Below are 27,366 nucleotides of genomic sequence, written 5' to 3'. Positions count from 1 at the left end.
GTTTTTTGAAGAAGTAACAAAGAGAATTGATGAGGGCAGAGCAGTACATGTGATCCATATGGACTTCAGTAAGGTGTTCAACTACGTTGCTCATGGTAGACTGGTTAGCAAGGTTGGAACTTGGAACACAGAAAGAACTAGCCATTTGAATGCAGGGATGAGTCAAAGCTAGAAGACAAAGGGTGGTGTTGGAGGGTTGATTTTCAGACTGGAGTCCTGTGACTAATGGTGTGCCGTAAGGATTGGTGCTGGGTCAACTGCTTTTCGTCATTTATGTAAATGATTTGGATGTGAGCATAGGAGGTATGGTTAGTAAGTTTTCAGTTTACACCAAAATTGGAGGTGTAGTGGACAGTGAAGAAGGTTACCTCAAAGTAAAACAGTACCTTGATCAGATGGGCTAATGGACCAAGGAGTGGCAGATGGAATTTAATTTAGATTAATGTGAGATGCTGCATTTTGGTAAGGTCCTGGGGAGTGTTGCTGAATAAAGAGACTTTGGAGTGCAGGTTCATAGCTCCTTGAAAGTGGAGTCACAGGTAGATAGGATAGTGAAGAAGGCGTTTGGTATGCCTTCTTTATTGGTCAGTGCAATGAGTATAGGAATTAGAAGGTTATGTTGTGGCTGTACAGGACATTGGTTAGGCCACTTTTGGAATATTGTGTGCAATTCTGGTCTCCCTGCTTTAGGACGGATGTTGTGAAACCTAAAAGGGTTTAGAAAATACTTACAAGGATACTGCCAGGATTGGAGGATTTGAGCAATAGGGAAAGGCTGAATAGGCTAGGGCTATCTTCCCTGGAATGTTGGAGGCTGAGGGGTGATGTTATAGATGTTTATAAAATCATGAGGGGCATGGATGGGAAGGTCTTTTCCCCGGGGTGGGGGAGTCCAGAACTCGAGAGCTTAGGTTAAGATGAGAGGGGAAAGATTTAAAAGGGACCTAAGGGGCAACTTTTTTTCACAGAGGATAGTGCGTATATGGAAGTGGTGGAGGCTGGTACAATTGCAACATTGATTCGGCATCTGGATTGGTAAATGAATAGGAAGGGTGTAGAGGGATATGGGCCAGGTGCTGGCAGGTGGGACTAGCTTAATTTAGGATATCTCGTCGGCATGGAAGAGTTGGACCAAAGGATCGGTTTCCGTGCTGTACATCTTTATGACCCTTCCAGTCACAGCTAATAATATCAGACTTTGGTGCAGAAAGATATGGTCCTGGTAAAAACTGAAACAGCTGGTGGTGATGAGGGAAACTAATGAGCCACCACAACCAGAATTAAAACATTTTTGGACCCGGAGAGATCAGATCTTAGTAGAGGACTGCATAGTATTATGAGGTGCAAGAGTGATTGTCCTGAACAAAGGTCACTGCCAGATACTGGCTGAACTTCATCAGGGTCATCCGGGCGTTTCCAAAATGCAGATGTTGGTCAGAAGTTACATCTGGTGGCCTGGTGGGGCAATGCCCACAGTGCCATCAAGGATAAAAATTACTGCCAACATCTCCCCTATTTTCATGGGATTGGTTAGGTGAATCCTGGACTCAGTTACACGTTGACTATGCCAGTACTTTTATGGCTAAATGTTCTTAGTCATTGTGGATGGCCATCCAGTTAACAGCACATGGGCTGCAGTGGTTAAAGAAGACGGCTTGCCACATTATCACATCAATAATCACTGTCTTTAATACTTACTCCAGAACTCAGTGTTGAACATATAATGCCTGTTTGGAATGCTGCACTCAATAAAGAGAATGTGAACAAGTTCAAAAACAGTCACAAATGAATATTGAAACAAATCTGAAGTAATGTCTAACAAAGCCTCTCTGACACAATCAGCACAGGGTGGCATGGTGGCTTGGTGGTTAGCCTCTGTGTGGAGTTTGCACATTCTCCCTGTGTCTATGAGGGTTTCCTCCCATAATCCAAAGATGTGTAGATTAGGTGATTTGGCCATGCTAAATTGCCCATAATGTTCAGGGATGTGCATTATTCGAGGTAAGTACAGGATAGGTAAGTACAGGATAATAGGGTAAGGGAATGGATCTGGGTGAGTTATTCTTCAAAGGGTCAGTGTGGACTTGTTGGGCCGAAGGGCCTGTTTCCACACTGTAGTGATTCTATGAACAGTCAAATGAATGTACACTTGTTTCTTTGCTGAAAGTAGAATAAACTTTATCTGTACTATGCTTGAAAACTCTTGTTGTCACTGTCTCTTGCTGCAACCTCACAAAGATAAGATTACTTGATTACTCCTAATGAGGAGAGATTGAGTAGACTATGACTGTACTCACTGGAATGTGGAAGTCTGCGGGGGGGCGGGGGGGCTCTTACAGAAACATATAAAATTATGAAGAGAATAAATAGGATAGAAGCAGGGAAGTTGCTTCCAGTGGCAGGTGAAGTTAGAATTGGGGGGCATACCCTCAAAATAAAGGGGAGGAGATCTAGGACTGAGTTGAGGAGGAACTTCTTCATCCAATGTGCTCTTTACTTAAAAAAACTGACATCCAGAATAAAACTAAGGTGGGAAAATGCTGCCCACTAGAATGAGTTTGAGACTCACCGGCTGGGAAAAGCATTACTGTTAAGCTCTTTCAAAATGTTATATATTGCAATGAGATGATCTGCTGTAAACTCCATAGAATATAGAGTTTGCTCAGTGGCCTCTCCCAAAACAGCAATCTGTTTTCCAGAATCAGTCTGTTGAACTATTGTTCAATCCCCTCAAAAACAAGTACATTCTTCATTAGGCAAAGAGACTGTACAAAATACACCAAATGAGGTCTCAACAAGCCTAATATAACTGCAAGATGACTTTCTTACACTCGTACTGCAATTATCTTGTAATGAAAGCTAACATAGAGCAAGAATGCCAGCTGATTTCCTCTCTACCTAACTCAGGGGTAACTGAAAAGTGACAGGAGCCAAATAGTGGAGGGGCTGAAGTGTACCAATCCAGCATCCTCATCATGATTGTGACTGTTCTGATGAAAGGCACAGTAGGTTATCCAAGTGATTAACTTTTCTTAATGCTCATCATGGTATTATTTCAGCCCTCAGAACCAAGTTGGAAATGAGTGACTTTCCATCTGGCATTTCTCCTTAGGTGTGTGATTCAGACACAGTATTGGATCCAGCCTGCACTGCAGAGATGGTGAGAGTCCTGGATGGAGACCCCAGTGTAGGGGCAGTTGGTGGGGATGTGCAGGTTGGTACAAATTCCTGTTAGTCTCTGACTGTGATAATTTGAGTAGATTCCCTCTATCTGACTGTGAGGAAGTTCTACAATAGGCTAGAAACAAACTCCCTGAAGTTGGACTGAAAGCTGGAGTTTTTGTAAACCATCCCAGATGGGGTGGACTGGTAGAAGATCTGACTTGCTTCCCAGGTGGGAGGGACTAGTTAACTCCATGCTTCACTGGGAAATACTTACATCGAGCAACATTGAGAGATATTGACAGTCAACATTTCCTGTGTATTTTTAAATGTGTATTAATTCCAACCAACCCTCCCAATATCTCATGCCTCACTAAACTCCCTAAGATTTCAACTGTGCTCTAACTCAGTGAGATTGCACTCATTTTGTTTTAGTTGATAAAGTGTGGCGCTGGAAAAAGCACAGCAGGTCAGGCAGCATCCGAGGAGCAAGAGAGTTGAGTTATACCCAAAACATCAACTCTCTTGCTCCCTGGATGCGGCCTGACCTGCTGTACATTTTCCAGTGCCACACTTTATCAACTCTGACTCTCCAGCAAATGCAGTCCTCACTTTCTCCTATTCACTTGGTTTTACTCAGATGAAATGGCCTACATGCAGGAAAACAAACTTTGATGATAGGCCTGGTTGGAGCACTCCAAAACCAATATTTCTGAAATTCCTGTAGATTTATCCTCAGTCCCTTTGCAACCAGGACAACTTCCACATTACACTAACATTCAATACCACTTCACTCACTTCTGTATTGTCTAATTCCCAGTCTGACATCCAGCTAATGAGTCACAATTTAATGGAAAGAAGAAAGTCAAATTCAAGGAATTCTCTCCTTTAACATCTTCAACAAACTTTCTTCTTTTAAAACCAATCTTCCAGTTATTCTGTTAATATCTCCTCCTTTGAGTTTTTTAAAAATTTAATCCATCATGGGATAATACCATTGCAGGCAACCTTAATTGCTCTTGAGAAGAGTTGGTGGTGAGTCACCTTATTCAACCACTGCACTCCACCTGGTTTGAATTTTCTGCAGTGGTTTTGTGTAACCAAATGGCTTGCTAGACCTTTTCAGATGGCAGTGAAGAGTCAAACATGTTGCTGTGAGTCTGGAATTACCTGCAGCCCAGTCAAGTAAGGATTCTACATTTCCTTCCTTAAAAGTTATTTGTTAAAAAAAGGGTCTTAATGACAATCAGTGATAATATCTTGGCCACTATTACTGAACTAGCTTTCAATTGCATAATTTGCTAAATTGCCATGGTGGAATTTGAACCTGGGTCCCCTGGATTGACTGGTCTAGGAAAGTGCTATTAAGGCGTCATCTCCACTTTGGTGTTTATCTTTTAAATGACAACTTCAATTATAGTTTAAAATGACTGTAAAAGCAAGTTGTGCTTTCTTTCTGCACATCATCCTTTTCTGTCCTTATTTCATGTTTGCAAGAAATGTGGCTTTTAGCCCATTTATCAGTCTCCTCTGCTATCCCTATTATTCATTTTCCATCCTGTTATTCCTTTTAACCAGTATCTTCCCTTCCTTGCCTTAATAATCAGTCTTCTACTCATGTGCTCATTAACATGTCTCCTCTAATTTTCTCCATTATACCAATTGTGCCTCTTAGAAACTTAGAAACTAGGAGCAGGAGTAGATCATTTAGCTCTTTCAGCCTGCTGCACCATTCAAAAGAAAAAGGACTGATCCTTACCTCAATGCCATATTCCTACTTTCTCCCCATACCCCCAATGCATCTTAATATATGACTTGGCCTCCACAACTTCTATGGTATAAAATTCCACAGGTCCTCTACACTTTGAGTTAAGTTCTTCCTAATCTCAGTCCTAACTGGTCTACCCCATATCCCTACACTGTGCCTCGTGGTGCTAGACTCCCCAACAAGGAAAACATTCTTCATAAATCTAATGTGAGAGCTCCTCTCCTTCTAAACGTTAATGCATACAGGCCCAATTGAACCAATCTCTCCTCATAGCATAGTTCTGCCATCCTCAGTATCAGCCTAGTAAATCTCCACTTCACTCCCTCTATGGCAAGTATTTCCTTTCCTTAGAGAGACCAAAACATATTACTCCAGGTGTACTCTTACCAAGGCCTTCTATAACTGCAGTAAGACATCCCTACTTCTGAACTCATATCCTCTTAGAGTGAAGACCAATATACCATTTGCCTTTCTAATTGCTTGCTGCACCCAACAGTTACTTTCACTAACTGGTGTACAAGGACACCCAGATCCCTTTGTATGTCTATACTTTCCTATATATCTCCATTTAAATAACGCTAGTCAATTCTGTTTTTCACACTGACGTTTATAACTTCACATTTAGCTATATTATATTGCATCTACCATGTGTTTGCCCACACACTCAACTTGTATAAATCACCTTGAAGTCTTCTCACCTCTTCCTCACAACTTATAAGCCCACCCAGTTCTGTGTCATCAGCAAATTTGGAAATGTTGCATTTGGTTCCCTCTTCTAGGTAATTAATATATATTTTTAATAGCTGGGTTCCAAGCACTGAGCCTTGCTTTATCCCAGCAGTCAGTGCCTACCACTTGGAAAAGGACCCATTTATTCCATCTCTCTGTTTCCCATCTATGAACCAGTTCTCAATCCATGACAATATATTACTCCCAACCCATTTGCTTTAACTTTGCCTACTAACCTGTTATCGAGACTTTGTCAAAAGCCTTATGAAAATCCAAATACAACACATTCACTGATTCTCCTGTTTTTCTGGTTATATCTTCAAAAATCTTCAGTAGTTTGTTAGGCATCATTTGCCTTTCATAAATCTATGCTGGCTTTGTCCAATGTTCTAATCCTAATGTCTTTCCAAATGTTCCATTATCATGTCTTTTAAAGTAAACTGTAACATTTTTTCCCACTGCTGATGTTAGACTAACTGATCTGTAATTCTCTGTTTTCCATCCCTTTATAAATTGTGAGGTTGCATTTTCTATCCTCAAATCTCTAGGAATTTGTCCACAGTCTGTAGAATTTTGGATGATGTACAAAATGTATCCAATATTTCCAGGGCCACTTCTTTTAGTACTCTGAGGTGTAAATTATTAGGCCTTTGTGATCTGTCAGCCTTTAATCCCATTTATTTCCCCAGCACCGTTTTCTTCTAATACTAATTTCCTTCAATTCCATTCTCACCAGAGCCTTGGTTCCCTAACATTTCAGGTAGATTATTTGTTCCCTCTTTTGTGAAGACTGAACCAAAGTATGTGTCCAATCTTTCTGCCATTTCTTTGCTCCCCACTATAACTTCTCTGGCTTCTGACTGTTTCTGGGCACTTGCTGCCTAAAACTCAGTCTTCCCAGGGCTCTTGTGGCATGATGATAGTGTTCCTACCTGTGATTCCGAAGGCCTGGATTCAAGTCCCATTTGCTCCAAACATGAGTAATAACATCTCTGAAGAGATTTATTAAAAATATCTACTTAATCTTCCCCTCATACTCCATTAACCAGTCCCTCCAGTTTTCAAAAGTCTCCTCCTTGGTGTCCATTAATCAGTCTCTCGCCCTTATCTATTGTTGTTCGCCATCACCTACCAGTGTTGTCCCCATTAAACTGTACACCTTCCCATCCCCAAATAGCTGTTATCCCTTCAGTACTCTTTGCTGTAATTTAGGGCCTTGTGAGCCAGTGCAGTATAACCCTTGTCTCCGTTGTCTGTCTACAGATCCTAAACCTGTATGACTCATGGATCTCCTTCCTAAGCAGTGTCCGTTACTGGATGGCCTTTAACGTGGAGCGGGCATGTCAATCCTACTTCGGTTGTGTACAGTGCATAAGTGGACCGTTGGGCATGTATCGCAACCCCCTGCTGCGGCTTTTCCTGTGTGACTGGTATAACCAGCAGTTTCTGGGCTCCAAGTGCAGCTTTGGAGATGATCGACACCTCACCAATCGAGTACTGGGCCTTGGCTTCAAGACAAAGTATACAGCCCGCTCCCGCTGCCTGACTGAGACACCAAGCCGTTATCTTCGCTGGCTCAACCAGCAGACCCGCTGGAGTAAATCTTACTTTCGCGAGTGGCTGTATGGTGCACTCTGCTTCCATAAGCATCACCCATGGATGACATATGAGGCTGTGGTCAGTGGTTTCTTCCCGTTCTTCCTGACAGGCACTGTGCTGCACCTCTTCTACAGGGGACGGATGTGGAACATTCTGCTGTTTTTGCTGGCTGTGCAAGGGGTGGGGGTGCTGAAGGCCGGTTTTGCTTGCCTACTCAGGGGATCTGCACAAATGCTCTTCCTGTCCCTCTACTCACTGTTGTATATGACCAGTCTCCTGCCCGCGAAGCTCTTTGCCCTGCTTACCATCAACCGGCCTGGCTGGGGAACATCAGGCCGCCGCAAGCTTGTTGTTAACCTTGTGGGTCTGCTGCCTGTATCTGTCTGGTTTGCCGTGTTGTCTGGGGGTTTGGGTTACACCATCTACCGGGAGAGCCAGCAGGCACTACCTGACACTGAATGGCCTTTCCTCATTATTGGCTCCACTGTATATGCCTGTTACTGGCTGCTGCTGCTTGGCCTCTACTTGGGTATTGTAGTCAAACCATGTGGCCACAAGCAAGAGCATTGTGAACTGGTCTTCTTGGAGGCCTGAAGCCCAGGCCCTGCTGTCACAAAGCCACACAGGGACTGCCCACTCTACGGCACTACCTGCATGTGTGCCGCCCACTAGGGCTTTTGACAACGTCAAAGCCACAGGTGATGAGTCCAGGAGCAATATTTTAATTCCAATTTGGTAATTTTTACTTGTTTAATAAACAATAACGTAAATGTTTTAAAAATTGCATGGAGCAATATTTCCATAGCAAGTAGTTGTTTGATAGTATAGGACTTGCATATAGTCTTTTTCCCAGGGATGGGGAATTGAAAAACTAGAGTGCACAGGTTTATGATGAGAGGGGAAAGAATTAAGAAGGACCTGAGGGGCAACTTCTTCTCGTAGAAAGTGGTGCATATATGGAATGGGCTACCAGAGAAAGTGGTTGAGCCATGTCCCATCTCCACTTTTAAAAAATATTTGAGTTGGTACAGGGATGGAAAGGATTTCGAGGGATATGGACCAACTGCAGTCAATTGACACTAGCTGAGTGAGCACCATGATCAGCATGGACTAATTTGGGTCAAAGGATCTGTTTCCGTGCTGTATTACTCTATAACTTGAGTAGTGTTTTTAAAAAGATACAGTTTGTCAAAGCTTTTCATCTTCCACTCATCACACTGTATAAGAGCAAATTGTGATTGACAAGTGAAATGTGATTGGCAGAGGCATTTTAGAGGAACTGTCAAATGAGCTTTCCATGAGATCCTTGCTGAGAAATCAGCCAAGGGCTTCTCTACTACCGACCATTGCAAACCTATCTTTACTAGACAGTTTACATTGTGACTCCTATATGCTATAAGATTGGCCTTATTGGCAAATTATCAATGGGACCTGAGCCATTTGTTCACCTTTAAAACTTGATGCTGAAATGAGAAGACATGCTAAAAGTTAATGCCTGTCTTAACTAGATCATTTTCTGCTGAATATTTTAAAAACACAACAGCTTCCTAGGCCATCACTTTTGGTCCTGAAGAGTTACCCGGTCTACCTCAGATATTTAAGTAACAGTTGAAGCTATCTGTTTAATGCTGTTACTATATAGTAGCAACATGATACTACTGTCAGGCCAAAAAGATGCTCTGCCTTTCACACAATTGAGTAATGTGCTATAACAAGTTCAGGGCCAGTGTGATGCCATGTTTAAATAGGGCAAATTCAGCATGGTTTAATCAAGGGGAGGTCATGTCTGACATTCTGTTAGAATTCTTTGAGGTTAGACCAAGAAGAACCAATGGATGTTATCTATCTGGACTTCCAGAAGGCCTTTGACAAAGTGTCTCCAAGGAGGCTGCTGAGTGAAATAAGGGCCCAGGGTGTTTAAGGCCAGGCATTAGCATGGATAGAAGATTGGCTGTTTGGCAGAAGGCAGAGAATGGGAATAAAAGGATCCTTCACAGGATGCAAGCCAGTGACTAATGGTGTTCAACAGGGGTTGGTGTTGGGACCACAACTTTTCACTTCATACATCACTGATCTTGATGTATGAACTGAGGGCATTCTGTCTAAGGTGATACAAAGATAGGTGGAGGGACAGGTAGTATTGAGGAGGTGGGGAGGCTGTAGAAAAATTTAAACAGGTTAGGAGAATGGGCAAAGAAGTAGCAGATGAAATATAATTTTGGAAAGTATGAGATCATGCACTTTGATAGAAAGCATACAGGCATGGACTATTTTCTAAATAGGGTGAAAATTCAGAAATCTGTAGTGCAAAGGCACTTGGGAGTCCTAGGTTTTTCTTACGGTAAACTTGAAGCTTGAGTTGATAGTTAGGAAGGCAAATACAATGTTGTCATTCACCTCAAGGGGACTAGAATATAAAAGCAGTGATGTACTTCTGAAGGTCTATAAAGCTCTGGTCAGACCACATTTAGAGTACTGTGAGCAATTTTAGGCCCATACCTCAGGAAAGATGTAATGGCCCTGGGAGAGAGTCCAGAAGAGGTTCATGAGAATGATCTCCAGAATTAACGGTTTAACATACAAAGAATGTTTGAGGACTTTGGGGCAGTACTCAATGGCGTTTAGAAGGATGAGTGGAGTCGATGTTGGGAAGATGTTTTAATTGGCAGGAGAGATGAGGACCTGAGGACACAGCCTTACAGTAAATGGAAGACCCTTGAAAACAGAAATAAGGAGAACCGTCTTTAGCCAGAGAGTGATGAATCCATGGAATTCATTGTCACAGAAGGCTGTGGAGGCCATGTTATTGAGTATATTTAAGACAGAGATAGGTAAGTTCTTGATTGCAAAGGGAATCAAAGTTTATGGGGATAAACCTATCAACCATGATTGAATGGCGGAGCAGACTTGATGGGTCGAATGGCCTAATTTCTGTTTCTATGTCTTTTATGGTATGCAAGATGTGCATCCCAAAATCTAGTTTCTCAATATCAAATAGCACGTCACTTCAGGTATTCACAATAAGCAAGGTACTAACTGTAACCAACTAACCCGTGTTTGCAAAACTCACAACACAATATCCAACATTCAATGTGATTCAGTAGCTGGACTGCATTTGCTGAATAATCCCAAATGTGAAAAAAATTATGTTGACTACTGTTTTAGGATTGTCAACTAGGTTCAGTGAGGTGTACATGTGTGCAGGAGGCAACATATATTAATACACAGCATAAATGTCAGTTTTCCCCTTAAATTGGTATTCTTGTATATTGTCTTGTTGAGAGTAAGATGAAAAGCTTAGTCAAAATGTGTCCTTTCTTAGCAAAACTCAACTTCCACAGCAGAACACCATAAGATTAGATTAGATTACCTACAGTCTGGAAGCAGGCCCTTCAGCCCAAAAAGTCCACACCAACCTTCCAAAGAGTAACCCACCCAGACGCATTCCCCTACACTATATTTACCCCTGACTAATGCACTTAACATTACAGGCATGGCCAATTCACCTGACCTGTACATCTTTTGGATTGTGGGAGGAAACCGGAGCACCCGGAGACACTGGGAGAATGTATAAACTCCACACAGAAAGTCAGCATATGGGTGAATGTTACCACAGTTTGGTGGGATGAAGGTGTGTTGACACCTCAGGGAGGGGTGAATATTGTGTATTAGTATGAAATAGGTGTGCTATTCAGAGCTAAACATTAGCACATCTCCTAATCTATCATTAGATCATAGTTGCCGTTTTCTACTGGTTCTACTGAGGTTCCCACAGGCCATGAAACACTTACATTTCAGGGAAAACAATCTACTCTTGTTCACAATATTGCTCTGTTTTTCTAAAATGTAACTTATTTTATTTTTATATGAATGTTTGCCAAAATCTGTATTTAATAAAGCATCTCAGAATCACTTACTGCAGGTGAATGGATTTTAACTGAAAACACTGTCCAACATTTGCAATGAAAATCCATGGTAATGCTTGTAAAGTAATTATACTCAGATGCACATTGGGGAAACGGTGATTGTAATTCCTGGACTGTAACCTAAACCTCTATTTATTTTTTACAGTTGCTTTGGGGTTTTAAATTCTTATGTTTTATATTAACTTTTAACAAAATAAAGATTTAATACTTGAATCTTACTGTTGGTTTGTCCAATTCAATTCAATCATCAAGTCTGACCTGATACAAGAAGCAAAAACATTGGAACAATCAGCAGGTCAGGCAATATCTATGGGTCAAGATAAAGCACTAATACTAGAATTTCCTGAATAATTTCATCACTATAATGTCTACATTGTAGAGCCTGTTCGAGTGTGATCAAATCCCAGAAATTTAGGATCTTAAGAGCTGCTTATGAGGTAGTCAAGAATTATGCAGAACAGAAGTCGTCCTATGGCCCATCAAGCCTACACCAATAAAAGACCACTCTAAATCTACACTTGTTCTACTTTTCAGCACTTGACCTATAATCTTAAATTATGACATTTCAAGTGCCTACCCAAGTATTCACCCTAACTCAAAAAGGGAGAGGATAAAGGTACACAATACAAGCTAATTAGCCTCACATCTCAGAGTCTTACAGCACAGAAACAGACCCTTTGGCCCAAACTGATCCATGCTAACCATAATATCCAACCACACTAACCCCATACCCTTGCACATGGCCCATATCCTTCTAAACCTCTCCTATCCATGTTCTTTTCCAAATGCCTTTTAAATGTTGTTAATGTACCCGCCTCAACCACTTCCGCTAGCAACTCATTCCATATGTGTATCACCCTCTGTGTACCAATGTTGCCCTCGGGTTCCCTTTTATTCTTCCCCCTCTAACCTTAAACTGATGCCCTCTAATCCTCGTTTCCTCAACCCTGGGAAGAAGACTGAGTGCATTCACCCTACCCATGCCTCTCATGATCTTGTACACCTCCAAGGTCTCCCCTCAGTCTCCTAAGCTCTAAAGAAAAACATCCCAGCTTGTCCAACCTCTCCCTCAGAACCCTGAGTCCTGACAACATTCTTGTAAAGTTTTTCTACACACTTCTTAGTTTCATAACATCCTTCCTATAGCAAGGTGACCAAAATTGAACACTCCAAGTGCAGCCTCGCTAATGTCCTGTATAACTGCAACATAACTTCCCAACTTTATACTCAAATGTCCTGACTGATGAAGGCCATTGTGCCAAAAGACTTCTTCAATGCCGTCTACCTGTGAATCTATTTTCAGAGAGAGAACCGTGCATCTGAACTCAAGGTCCCTCTGTTCACCACATCCTTGTACATTCCAGGCCAATAAAAATGTTTTTGAACCCTAGCCTGAGTCTTTCGTACCCCTAGGTGACCTCCTACAGGTAGTTCTCGTGCTAACCGTAACACCTCCGTAACAGTGTGCTACTGGCAACAAAATCTGATGCACCTTGGCCCATTTCTCTTCTGCACTAACCTGTCATGGTCTCAATTTCCATCTTAGGATTTTATCTTTCACATAATAACCCTCCAGTGTATTCTCTGCCTCCTTTTCGGAACATACATCCACATATATATCTTTTATCGTTTTGTCTTGCTGTTGCAAGTGCCTTAGACTTTCAGGACTATACACTTCTGTCTGACCCTCTGCCTGTTCAGGGTTTTCTTGCATCATTACGCCAAACAGTGTGTGCATTAACCGGACCTCAACCCTTTCATCTTTCTCTTTTCGCTTTGTGCTATGATGTATGATAGTGGAATCTGGTTCCTACACACAGTCTGGGAAAATACCAGGATATTTCTCCTCAATTTCTTGGTCTTCCTTGGGCTTCTCCACAATAAGGGTGTCACTCCCACCTTGGATCCTGCCAAATCAGTCCCAAGAACAAACTGAATTCCTGGAACTGACACTCTGACAATCACTCCCACTGGTTACTTCCCCAGTAGCAAGTTTTGCAAAGATTTGTAGCTCAAATCATCAAAGACTACTCATAAATGACTGCCAGACTACTCAGACCCCTTGGCATCATGGTAGCCCACAAACCCACCAACACACTAGAACAGCAGCTAATGAACTTGAAAGATCCTATACAGACAACAAGCAAAACTAATGTCATTTACAAAATACCGTGCAAGGACTGTAACAAACACTCATTGGCCACAGGCAGAAAATTAGCCATCAAGATACATGAACACCAACTAGCCACAAAAGGATTTGACCCCCTCTCACTAGTATCCTTACATATGGATGAGGAAGGACACCATTTCGACTGGGAGAAAGTGAGGACTGCAGATGCTGGAGATCAGGGCTTAAAAATGTGTTGCTGGAAAAGCGCAGCAGGTCAGGCAGCAAAGGAACAGGAGAATCGATGTTTCAGGACATTCCTGCAGAAGGGCTTATGCCTGAAACGTTGATTCTCCTGCTCCGTTGATGCCGCCTGATCTGCTGCGCTTTTCCAGCAACACATTTTTAAGCACCATTTCGACTGGGACAACATATCCATCCTAGGACAAGCCAAACAAAGACACGCATGAGAATTCTTAGAAGCATGGCATTCCAACCAGACCTCTATCAACGAACACATTGTGTTAGACCCCATCTAACACCCCTGAGAAAAAGAACAGGAAGTGACTTCACAGGAAATGGTATCACCACAGGAAATGACATCACCAACCCAAAGAAACCCAAACATATAAATAGAAAGCAGGAACTATCAATAGTGCTTTGCCTGAGGCCCACTGAAGATGTTACCTAGTAGGGTTACAAAATGTCTGGAAATGAATCCAGCTCAGCGAGCAAACCTACATTCATTACTTCCCCAGTCTTGAGTTGGCACTCCTATTTGATCTTACATAGAGGAATGCTAAATTTCTGTCCATCTATCCCACAAATTACCATACTCTTGGGTAACATCAGAAAAAGTGCATTTTCCCTCATCCCTTATTATTAGCGACTGGTTAATCTTGTATCTCTCAAAAATATAACTTCTTGTCCTCCCCCGTTCTTTCTGAGTACACTTTACACACAGAGGCAAATTCTTTGTAGAGATTACGATCTCACTCCATACCCAGCCCCTGCCTAGGTTGTGCACACTCCTGCAGCTCCTCTGTTCTTCTTTGGGTCTCCTTTACTACCTTCACTAATGCCACTGGCTTCGCTTCTTTTAACACAACCTTTCCCACAATGCCTTTCTTTAATGATCAGCAATGTGACTTTACATGTCCCAATTTCTGGTAGTGAAAACATCTTTTGCCAGTCGATTTCTGAAATCATCGGCACCATAAGTTTCTATGCCACACTCCATTACAGTGAAAACACCTGAGGCCTTTCACCTCCCTTCCACCCACTTGGGCTTCTTTTTTAACCTATGACAAACTCTTACCAGTGTTCTCTACTCTTTATTTTGTAGTCTAGGATCTCCCCTTCTCCCAACTTCTATCCCTCACTGGATGAAATTCCGGCCGGAAGCTTGTCTTATGTACCAACATGTACTCATCTGCTAATTCTGCTGCCCTTCTCACTTCCTGAACTCTCTGTTCCTCCACATGAATTCTTATCATCTGTGGAAGTGAGTTTTTAAACTCTTCCAGCAGAATAATCTCTCTTAGAGCCTCAAATACAATAGACAATAGGTGCAGGAGTAGGCCATTCTGCCCTTCGAGCCTGCACCACGATTCAATATGATCATGGCTGATCATCCTCAATCAGTGTCCTGTTCCTGCCTTATCTCCATAACCCTTGATTCCACTATCCTTGAGAGCTCTATCCAACTCTTTCTTAAATGAATTCAGAGACTGGGCCTCCACTGCCCTCTGGGGCAGAGCATTCCACACAGCCACCACTCTCTGGGTGAAGATGTTTCTCCTCATCTCTGTCATAAATGGTCTACTCCGTATTTTTAAGCTGTGTCCTCTGGTTCGGCACTCACCCATTAGCGGAAACATGTTTCCTGCCTCCAGAGTGTCCAATCCTTTAATAATCTTATAGGTCTCAATCAGATCCCCTCTCAGTCTTCGAAACTCAAGGGTATACAAGCCCAGTCGCTCCAGTCTTTCAGTATAAGGTAATCCCGCCATTCCAGGAATTGACCTCGTGAACCTACGTTGCACTCCCTCAATAGCCAGAATGTCTTTCCTCAAATTTGGAGACCAAAACTGCACACAGTACTCCAGGTGTGGTCTCACCAGGGCCCTGTACAGCTGCAGAAGAACCTCTTTGCTTCTATACTCAATCCCTCTTGTTATGAAGGCCAGCATGCTATTAGCCTTCTTCACTACCTGCTGTACCTGGATGCTTACCTTCATTGACTGGTGTACAAGAACACCCAGATCTCTCTGTACTGCCCCTTAACCTAAATTGATTCCATTTAGATAGTATCTGCCTTCCTGTTCTTGCCATAACCATACATTTATCCACATTAAACTGCATCTGCCATGCATCTGACCACTCACCTACCCTGTCCAGGTCACCCTGTAATCTCCTAACATCCTCCTCACATTTCACCCTGCCACCCAGCTTAGTATCATCAGCAAATTTACTAATGTTATTGCTAATACCATCTTCTATATCATTAATGTATATTGTAAAAAGCTGCAGTCCCAGCACTGATCACTGCGGTACCCCAATGGTCACCGCCTGCCATTCCGAAATGGAGCCGTTTATCACTACTCTTTGTTTCCTACTTTCAATCCAAGTTAGTACTTTGCCCCTAATACCATGTGCCCTAATTTTGCTCACTAACCTCCTATGTGGGACTTTATCAAAGGTTTTCTGAAAGGCCACGTACACTACATCTACTGGATCTCCCTCGTCCATCTTCAGAGTTACATCCTCAAAAAATTCCAGAAGATTAGTCAAGCATGATTTCCCCTTCATAAATCCATGCTGACTCTGACCTATCCTGTTACTACTATCCAGATGTGTTGTAATTTCATCCTTTATAATCCCACCACTGAGGTCAGACTAACTGGTCTATAATTTCCTGCTTTCTCTCTCCCACCTTTCTTAAAAAGTGGTACAACATTAGCCACCCTCCAATCCGCAGGAACTGATCCCGAATCTATCGAACTCTGGAAAATAATCACCAACGCATCCACGATTTATCGAGCCACCTCCTTCAGTACCCTGGGATGTAGACCATCAGGCCCCGGGGATTTATCAACCTTCAGACCTAACAGTCTCTCCAACACCAATTCTTGGCAAATATAAATTCCCTTAAGTTCAGGTCCTTCAGCCACTGTTACCTCAGGGAGATTGCTTGTGTCTTCCCCAGTGAACACAGATCTGAAGTAACAATTCAATTCTTCTGCCATTTCTTTGTTCCCTGTAATATATTCCCCTGTTTCTGTCTTCAAGGGCCCAATTTTAGTCTTAACCATTTTTTTCCCTTTCACATACCTAAAAAAGCTTTTACTATCCTCCGTTATATTTTTGGCCAGTTTACCTTCGTACCTCATTTTTTCTCTGCGTATTTCCTTCTTAGTAATCCTAAGTCGTTCTTTAAAAGCTTCCCAGTCCTCCGTTTTCCAACTTATCTTTGCTATGTTATACTTTTTCTCTTTTAACTTTATATGTTTCTTAACTTCCCTCGTCAGCCACGGCCACCCATGCCTCCTCCTAGGATCTTTCTTCCTTTTTGGAATGAACTGATCCTGCAACTTCTGCATTACACACAGAAATATCCGCCATTGTTCCTGCGTTGTCATCCCTGCTAAGGTATTGCACCATTGAACTTTGGCCAGCTCCTCCCTCATAGCTCCATAGTTCCCTTTATTCAACAGAAATATTGTCACTTCCGATTGTACCCTCTTCCTCTCAAATTGCAGATTGAAGCTTATTGTATTACGGTCACTACTTCCCAAGGGCTCCTTCACTTCGAGGTCCCTGACCAATTCTGGTTCGTTGCACAATACCAGATCCAGAATTGCCTTCTCCCTGGTCGGCTCCAGCACCAGCTGTTCTAAGAATTCATTTTTGAGGCACTCCACAAAGTCTCTTTCTTGAGGTCCAATACCATCCTGATTCTTCGAAGAGAAAGTGAGGACTGCAGATGCTGGAGATCAGAGCTGAAAATGTGTTGCTGGAAAAGCGCAGCAGGTCAGGCAGCATCCAAGGAACAGGAGAATCGACGTTTCGAGAAGGGCTTATGCCCGAAACGTCGATTCTCCTGTTCCTTGGATGCTGCCTGACCTGCTGTGCTTTTCCAGCAACACATTTTCAGCACCATCCTGATTCTCCCAGTCTACCTGCATGTTGAAATCCCCCATAACAACTGTAGTAACATCTTTGCGACAGGCCAATTTCAGCTCCTGATTTAACTTACATCCGACATCCAGACTACTGTTTGGGGGCCTGTAGATAACTCCCAAGAGGGTCTTTTTACCCTTAGTATTTCTCAGGTCTATCCACACTGACTCGACATCCCCTGACTCTATGTCCCCCCGTGCGAGGGACTGAATATCATCCCTTACCAACAGGGCCACCCCACCCCGTCTGCCCGTCAGTCTGTCCTTACGATAGCACGTGTAGCCTTGAATATTCATTTCCCAGGCCCTGTCCACTTGAAGCCACGTCTCAGTTATCCCCACAATATCGTATCTGCCAATTTCCAAAAGAGCCTCAAGCTCATCCAACTTATTTCTAGTGCTTCGTGCATTCATGTATAGTATTTTTAATTTGTTACTGCTCTCACCCTTCCTATCAACTCCTATTTCACTCAACCTTACAGCATGATCCCTTTTTGAGTTTTCTGCCTCATTGATAGTTACCTTTCTTGACTTCCCTTGTTCTAACTTTCCCTTAATTTCCTTCTTAAACTTCCAGTTTGTCCCCCCCCCCCCCCTACTTAGTTTAAACGTAGCTGTGTTGCAATAGCAAACCTGCCTGCCAGAATGCTGGTCCCCAACCTATTAAGGTGCAAACTGTCTCTCTTGCATAATTTATGTTGTAAATATATTACTTACTTGTAAATACAAGGCTGGCTGCGAGTGTAAATATACTTGGCATTCGTAAGCCTTTGGGGATGCTCCGTTATGCGCACGCGCAGGAGGAAGTCACATGGTGCTCCGTTTCGTGGGCAAAACAAGGTCACATGGTGCGCTGTTTCGCACGCAAGGAAGTCACGTTGTACTCCGTTTCGCGGGCAAAACAAGGTCATGTGGGGTCGCAAATCCGGGAACGCAAGGAGGCGGAGAATGGAGTCAGATCAACAGCCAATCCCACCTCAGTGATTGCATGATGTTTTTTATTATATAAAAAGACTGGGTCAGGGACAGGAAGGTGTGGTACTTTCTGAACTGACACACTATATAGTTTGTCAGGGACAGAAAGGTCTAGACCCAGAGCTCTGTATGCTTTATCCATTTACTCCTAAAATAAATTAAGAGTGTGAGATCGAATATCTTCTCCTATTGCTTCATTTAAAGAACACGCAGGACTGGGCTCACACATAGAAGAAAGTAAGTTGGTAGATTGAGCCAAAGTCCTACAATTTGGTGACCCCGACGTGATGAAGACAGAAAAGTGACGGAAAGAGAGAAAAATAGAAACAACGGACAACTGACGTCTGATGACAACAAGTGGCGCCGCATAAAAAGGTGAGCAGACGCTTGTTTATATTGAAGTTCTGCAATTGGAAATACTAAATTGATTGTTGTCATTATACTGCAAGTGTCCTAGTAAAGGTAAGTGGATAAAGTATTGATATAGTACATACAGGTTTAAAGTCCCATGGGGTTAGAGTCCCCATAAAAGCAACAAGGTATGTAAGTGTGAGGAGATTTAAAGTCCTTTGAGCAGGATCTCATAAAAGCAACGCTCACAAATTGTGGTGTATGATTGTGTTGTATGTTTTAAAACTTATATTGGGGAATGTACTGAGGGTAGCAGAAAAGCCAGTAGTGTCTTGAAGACAGGGACGGTGGTGTCTCAGCGAGAGAGCGTTGGCAGTGGGAATCTAACAGTAACAACAACGACACTGCTGATAAATCTCGTTGAAAGGGTCAGTTGCTCGGGTGTACTCCATACAAACTGACTGGCCACCGGATTTGTCTCTGATTGGGTGAGTTGCTCAGTTATATTATATCCAAACCAATTGACTGCGAGACGGGAGGATTAAAACAAAAATACATAAAATGGAAGGGGAATTTGATAAAGAGTGTGAGGAATACGGAGGATATTCTTTCGACTTAATGTTGCCTGTAAAACAGCAGTGGGGTAAAGCTAGAAGTCAGTTAGTCAGTGGGCTTGCAAAGGACAAACAATAAACAATGATGGAGAAATATGATAAGATTTGGGAAGAATTACAACAACAGGGCAAAGTCCCTAAAGATGAGGAGAGGGAGAAATTGTCACCGTTTTTAGGAAAAGCAGAAGAGCAAGCTAAATTAGAAGTTGAAGAGCACATGAAGGGAAAGAAAGGGTCAATATTAGTTAGAAGAAAGTGGACAAAAGAAGGTGAGGAGAAAGAAGCGAGGAGGATTTATCTGCACAACATGGCGTTAGCCTGTATGGCGGTAGAAACATTACAAAAGAGGGTGGGTGGTACCTCTACGACAAAACTGGCGAAGGAGACAGAAAAGGCAGGACCATCCGCGCCATTATATTCTAAATCGCCTGGGGTACAATCACCGCCCCCATATCCTGTAACACAAGTGCCACTCATGTATGTTCAAGAAGGAGTGTTGGATGTGCAAGAAGTAGGAACAAGAGAGTATGAAACAGTAAAAGAGAGACTGGCGGAAGCAGTAGAAGAAAGCATCAGAAAGGTAGAAAAACTAACACTAGAAGCTGAACAGAGAGTTAAAGAAGCGGAGGAGGCAAGCAGGGTGTTAATGACGCACAACAGAAACAATGAACAGCCGAAACAAGGGAGACATTCATTACTGGAAGAGCCAGATGCTCACTCAACACCGTATAGTGTTGAGAGCGAAAGGAGGGGAAGATTACATAGCTCAGGTCAGTTACTAGATGACAGGTTCTCAGACAGAAGAAGGAGAGATTTGAGGGAAGAACGAGATAGAGACAAATTGGATGGGGGGGGGAGGGGGTGAGTCTAAAAACAGTACAGATATTGAGGACGAACAATCCCTGACAGAGGATGACCCACACACCTACCCCGTCACTTTGAAAGGCTCACTCACAATGCATACTGAACATGGCCCTCCAATGAAGCCCCTACCTGAACCAAGTTACAACCTGTGTCACAGAGACACATTACGACAACCCATACAGTATCAGCACCACCAAATGCCAGTAATTTACAGAGGCTCTTATTTGGGGGATGTTTATCAGCCCTTCACATTTACTGACATGAACTGCATCCTGGATAAAATGCCACCACCCATGGAGGGAGGTGGACCCTGGATGACTAAATTTTGCTAATATACACTAGGGCACAAGTTAGCTATGGGTGATTGGAGAGCATTGTTGGACAAGCAATTGAATATGTGGGAAATACAGCAGATTGAAGTGTCTGCGGGGACCACCTTACTACCTGATTCGGAACCATTTGTGCAGCATGCCACCTGTGTGGGAAGGGCAATGAGGGATAGATTTCCGATTCCACCGGGAACGATGCACTCGCTCACCTTCACAATGAAGGAGGGTGAGGATATGCCTGCCTTTTTGGCTAGGTGTAAGGGCACGTGGACAGATAATGTGGGGAGCCATCCAGGGTCAGGTCAGCTACAGACTACGTTATTTAGGAATGCCGTTATGGCAGGGATGCCTAAGGAAGTAAAAGAGGCAATGGAGAGTAATCCTGATATCCCAGGTTGTTCTACAGAACAGTGGGAGAAACACTTGACGCACCACATGAAGCGTTATAGGACGAAATAGGATGAAGATAAACAGAGCAACGAGTCAGCTCAAGTGCAGTTGCTGAAGTTACAACTCAATGAGGCTAGAAGGAAGGCTAATGATACAAGGAAGGTCTCCCAAAAGACGACTAATCAGATGGTTCAGCGGCTGTCTCCACAAAACAACCTGCCGAGTCTAGACCCAACACCTGATTGGATGCCACCCTACCCCCACTATGGGGGCAGGCCTGTAGGTGTTTTAGGAGGAATGCGTGGTAGAGGAAGGGGCCGCGGAGGACCAAGAGTTCAGCCACCCAACACCTGTTTTGAATGTGGCCAACCCGGGCATTGGAGAAGGAATTGTCGCATGCTGTGGGGACCCCAGGGAGGCCAGGGATTGATCAGAGGACAGTATGTCCGCTCAAGTCAGCCTTCTTTTCAACAGGCTGCTCAGTCTTACCAAGCCCCAAATGCAGCTTCAGCCCCGGTGCAATGACAGTATCCCCAGATTATGCCGGAAGGGCAAGGATACGAATATTGACGGGGCCCAAGAATCCAGGGGCATGTGGAGTTGGCAGACCCCTATATGCAAATGTGGATAATGGACAAGAATCTGTCTTTTTTGGCTGACACGGGTGCAAGACTTTCTACCATCACTTGTGATATACCTCGGTCAAATATGTCATCCTCCAGCGTCCAGTTAGTAGGGTTCTCAGGTAAACCAGAAAATCTGCCTTTGACATCGCCACTGATCACATCAGTGGCCGGACAGACCTTTTGTCACCGGTGTATTTCATCACCTGCATGCCCCGTGAATCTGATGGGCCGTGACTTGTTGGTGAGATGTGGGGTCTTGGTTCTGTGCGGACTAGACGGACTGGTAGTGACCTTTCCAAATGGCTGTTCTGTCAACTGTTCTATGACAATGATTCACTCTGGATCCCAAATGATGCTATCACTGGACACACCACCAATGGCAGAAGGGCAGTGGGCAGATATATACTGGGGTCTCCTAGAACCCGAAAACAGGCAGAACAACGGCATACAGTCTTTATACAGCCAATGGCGACCCTGGGTTCAGATGCTGCATCCCTATGCTCCTCCTGCAGATCCCCTTCATGTTACCCTGTATTATGATAGAGATGATAATGGCATCTATCAGCATGCATTCTATCAGCGGGACTCAATGGGATATTTCCTCTAGTTGTATACTGATAGGGAAAGAAGGTGTGGCGGGTGTTGTTGAACTGACTGCAGAACAGTTGGAATGGTATGAGATGTCAGAAGAAGCTGTACCTCATGTTATATTGGCCGTGCATGCTAAACATCAGGCCAAGGATCTGGGACCTATGTCCAAACGTTTGATGGTGCTAACTGATTGAGTTTGGACTCAGCTACCCGGTTTACAATATTCACCATCAGAGGAAGCCTACAGAATTATGTACAGGACAACTGACAAGGTACTGCTGGAACATAGGCAGATTGAAAGATTTCATGGCAGGGAAAAAACAGACCATCCCACAGGCTGCAGCGATGCTTGACACTCTACCAGATACCTCATGGACAGCAAGTTCAACGGACGTTGGTTATTGCAAACACGTCACACCAATCACATTCGATTTAATTGACCACACTCCAATTTGGCAGAGACAATATTCACACAGACCAGAGGCTGAAGCCGGCATTGCCGACACAATTGAAGGATTGTTAGCAGCAGGGGTGCGAGAACCCTCCCAGTCAGCCTGGAACACTCCTATCTTACCTGTAGAGAAGCAGAATACAGGTAAATATCGGATGGCGCATGATCTTAGACGGACCAATAGTGTCGTTTCTACTCCAACAGTTCCAGTTCCAAACCCCTACACTGCGATGTCTGTGCTGACCCCTGACCATAAGTGGTTCTCGTGCATTGATCTGGCCAACGCATTTTTTCTGTTTGCCCCTAGCTGATCATTTGAGGGACATTTTTTCGTTCACCTATAAAGGTCAACAACTACGTTATACAAGGGTCCCTCAAGGGTTCATTTTGTCACCAGGGATGTTTAATCAGGTACTGAAACAGCAGCTGAAGGACCTGACACTCCCAAAGGGGGTGATATTGATCCAGTATGTGGATGACATTCTTTTGGCGGCACCCGACCATGTTTCTTGTCTGGCAGCCACAAAGACGTTGCTGCTTCACATGTATAAAGTTGGTTTCAAAGTGTCACGGGCTAAATTACAATGCTGCAGACAAACGGTGTCTTTTCTGGGTACAGTCATTTCCGCTAAGGGAACACGTGTGTCTCCGTCTCATAGATCTTCCATTCTGCATCATACCAAACCAGTCACTGTAAAAGACATGCTCTCGTTTCTTGGGTTGGCAGGATATAGCAGACAATTCGTTGCATCATATGGGGAGCTCACTTTCCCTCTCAGGGCCATGGTAAACGAGCAAGGCATGAGAAATTTGTCGGCCCATTCGGACCACGGAGGCAGACGAAAGTTTCATCTCCCTTAAACAGGCCTTAACGCGGGCTGCTGATTTAGCGGTCCCGGATTACAAAGAGCCATTTTTCCTCAATATTTCTGAAAGATTATGCACAACAAATGGTGTTCTTTTTCAGAAAACAGGGGGAGGCAGGCAGGTGCTGATGTATGTAAGTGTTACCCTTGACCCAGTAGAGGACAAACACCCGCCATGTACAAGACATGCAGCAGGGGTAGCAAAAATTCTCCAAAAGGTAGCACATATAGTCATGGGCCATTCACTAACGGTACTGACGACACACAGTATAGTGGCCTATGTGAACTCAACAGCCTTTACAATGACACAACTGCAGCAAACCAGGTTAGAGAAAATCCTGAATGCACCACATATAACTTTTACACACCAAGGAATTAACATGGCTGACAATATGGGAGAAGGGGAGCCACACACGTATGAGGAAAGGGTACAGAGAGACGTCAAAGTTAGGGCAGACTTACAGGCTATTCCACTAGTAGACCCAGAAGAAGTGCTGTTCACAGATGGTTGCTGTTACAGACATCCAACTGAAGGACCTAAAGCAGCCTATGCAGTGGTGTGACGGACAAGTGAGCCTAAAGCAGCCTATGCAGTGGTGTGACGGACAAGTGAGGGATTTGAGGAAGTGTTGACAGGAAAAGTGACAGGCAAAGAATCAGCCCAATTGGCTGAACTACAGGCAATGATAGCTGCATTAGAATGGTCAGAGGGAAAAAGAGTAAATATCTACACCGACTCTGCATATGTGGTAGGGGCTATACAGGTAGAACTCAGTCAATGGATTAGAGCAGGATTCTTAACAGCAGCAAAAACCTCAATTAAACATGAAAAAGATATGAAAAGATTAGCAAAGGCCCTCATGAAACTTGCAGAAGTGGCGGTGGTCAAGTGTAGAGGACATGATAAAGCAGACACAGTAGTAGCGAAGGGCAATCAGGAAGCAGACTCAGCAGCAAAGAAAGCAGCAGGGTATACAACACAGTATATAATGATGCAAACAGAGAGAACAGTGTACGACCTACTGCCTGCCTGTGATGCAAATGTGTTAATCAAAGAGCAGCAGAAAGCCTCTCCTCATGAACTGACAGTTTGGAGAGAGAGAGGGGCCACCGAGTCAGAAGGGATTTGGAGGTCGCCGGACGGTAGACCAGTCCTACCCCCAGGTTTGATAGCTTCCATGCTCCAGGAAGCTCATGGGTTGACACATTGTGGAAAAACACAGATGCAGAGGTATCAGATACATTGGTGGCATCCGTTCTTGCCAGCAATGATTGAAAATTACATCAGGGAATGTAGAACGTGTACAGAATACAATGTGAGACCAACAGTGAAACCACACGAGGGAAAATTCCCTCTCCCAAGAATGCCGGTCAGGAAGTAGTGATCAACTACACAGACATGATAGAGAGAGTAAACGGATACCGGTACCTTTTGGTAGCTGTGGATGCATACACTGGTTGGCCAGAAGCAATACCTGCGAAAAAGGAAGACGCAAAGACAGTGATTAAATTCTTGATAAACCAATACATTCCAACGCATGGGTTTCCAAAGACAGTCAGGTCAGATAATGGCACACATTTCAAGAACAAAGACCTGCAAGAAGTTGAAGTAGTTTTAGGACTGAAACATGTGTTTGGAACAGTGTACCATCCTCAGTCACAAGGAAAAGTGGAAAGAATGAATCAGTCCATAAAAGAAAAAATAGGAAAAGTGTGTGCCCAAACAAAGTTAAGTTGGGTGGAGGCCCTACCTTTTGCTTTACTGGCCATTAGAAGTTCAGTAAACTCCATCACAGGATTTACCCCGTACGAGCTATCAACAGGGCAGCAGTTCCTGGGACCAGGAGCTGGAATACAGATGTTAGAGGGAGGAGGAGCCTCTCTAAGGTACAAACCTTACTATGACCAACTAACAGCTTTGGTGTCAGCTTTCTCCAAACAGGTTGGATCGGCAAAGGGGGACCTACAGAGCCAGCCGCCGTCTACCACGGATTGGGTCCTGTTGAAAGTCATCAAACGGAAATGGTCGGAGCCAAGGTGGACAGGACCTTTTAAGGTTGTGGAGAGGTCAGACTACAGGGGAAAGGAGAAAGCTGGTACCATTGGAGTCAGTGTGCAGCCATGGAACCGCCAGCGAGAACTCTAGAACAAATAAGAACAGAAAAAGAGTAGAAGGGTCTTAAACTTTTAAATCTTGCAGGAAGAGGTTCTGGAAAAAGGGGGAGAGGTTCTCAAGATCTCTAAGGAAGGGTTTTTCTGGTGAGCAAAAGTGAGGACAGGACCGGAACACAAGAAGAATTTGTTTAAAATATATAGGAAGGTTGTGTAACGGATATAATGTTTATCTTTGTAAGAAGCCCACACTACCCTCAGCTTCTGGATCAGTGGTGCTGGAAGAGCACAGCAGTTCAGGCAGCATCCAAGTAGCTTCGAAATCGACGTTTCGGACAAAAGCCCTTCATCAGGAATAAAGGCAGTGAGCCTGAAGCGTGGAGAGATAAGCTAGAGGAGGGTGGGGGTGGGGAGAAAGTAGCATAGTGTACGAGTTTGTTTCACGACATGGTTGAAGAGCTTCAGGGCAGAGGAAATGACCTGGGAGTTGCAGTGGGAGAGGGACTCCGAGATTCTTGTAGAGAGAGGAGGAAAACTTCTTCAAGGCAGGCATCCTTGCAAGAGGATTCGCAGTAGGGTTAAAATCAACGAGGTAAAAACTACCCTCAGCTGTTAAGGTTGGGAGCTTTTGCTATTCTTTTACGTATAAGCATTACGCCGCTGTTAATAGGGGTATTAACCACGAGGGACAAACACACAGGCGAGGGAGAGAGTCCCAGGTACAAAACAGCAATAGGGCAAGAGGACAAATGTTTAAGGGAGGTGGGGAGCCAGGTACACATCAGACATGATAAAAGCCATGGTGTAACATACCTGTTTAACTTATGCGAAGTAATTGACTGTGGCCACAATCCAGGGAGCTGGAGAGGGTATGATGTATACCTTTGCGTGCATACCAATTACTATAGATGGTGCCCAACATGGCATCATGTACTAACATGGACTGGGGTAAGATGGGCGCCCAAGAAGTCGCCATCCTCAGATAATAGATGAAAGGCTCGAGACCATGTGAGCCTCACTAGGGGGCAACTCGATCATTCCTCAGAGATAAAAAATCCACTTTTGTTAACCCTGACAGGATTCACCATTAGCCCTGGTCCCGAAGAAGTACGGAATCAGTGCGAAATTGATGATAACAGCTTTTACTTTGTAATAGGTGTAGATCAATTAGGAAAGGATACCATGGGACTAGTGAAGGTAACCTTGGTGGATCCTCCTATGCACCAGCCGAAAACTGAAAACACAACAAGCGTGGAGTTAGAACAAAGTTCAGGAGTTGTGGTGATAGATTGCAATAACTTTACGAGAGATGACATTATTAGACTAGCGACCGGATATGGTGATAGGAACACGTGGCTGGACTGGATGACAGCTACCGCAACCTCAATGAATATGAGTAATTGCGTCGCGTGTTCCTCAGCTAGGCCAACCCTATTTAATACCCCAGCCCCATTGTTCCCAATATAGACCCAACAGGATCTCACTGCATGATGGCCCTCACCATGCAGGCGGACCCTCCGAATTGTACCACCTTAAGTGTTATTTTCCCACCTGTAAAGAATTCCACGTTACCTCCAGTCTTTACCCCAAGGGCCAACGATTACACTTGTTTCACTCGGAGTTCTAATACAATCTTGGGAGACATGCCTGCTGACTGGTGTCAGGAGACGATTGATGTAACTGGCTGGCAGAATGCTAGCTCAATGGTTTGGGCCAGAGCTGATC

The 27,366-nt window shown here is 43.8% G+C and overlaps 1 protein-coding gene across 2 annotated transcripts in view; it reads left to right on the top strand.

Moving 5' to 3' along the window:
* Window positions 1-11,402, top strand: part of has3 (hyaluronan synthase 3) — a 40,006-nt gene extending 28,604 nt beyond the window's left edge. For both annotated transcript variants that reach the window (XM_072595750.1, XM_072595751.1), the window contains exons 3-4: window positions 3,113-3,214; window positions 6,923-11,402. In XM_072595750.1, coding sequence (XP_072451851.1) covers window positions 3,113-3,214; window positions 6,923-7,852 — 1,032 coding nt within the window. In that variant the 3' untranslated portion in view covers window positions 7,853-11,402. The remainder of the gene's footprint in view (window positions 1-3,112; window positions 3,215-6,922) is intronic.
* The last annotated feature ends 15,964 nt before the right edge of the window (window positions 11,403-27,366 follow it).

The sequence above is a fragment of the Chiloscyllium punctatum genome, chromosome 26, assembly GCF_047496795.1.
Source record: "Chiloscyllium punctatum isolate Juve2018m chromosome 26, sChiPun1.3, whole genome shotgun sequence".
In the NCBI taxonomy this organism is placed as follows: Eukaryota; Metazoa; Chordata; class Chondrichthyes; order Orectolobiformes; family Hemiscylliidae; genus Chiloscyllium; species Chiloscyllium punctatum.
This window is presented reverse-complemented; position numbering and strand designations above follow the sequence as displayed.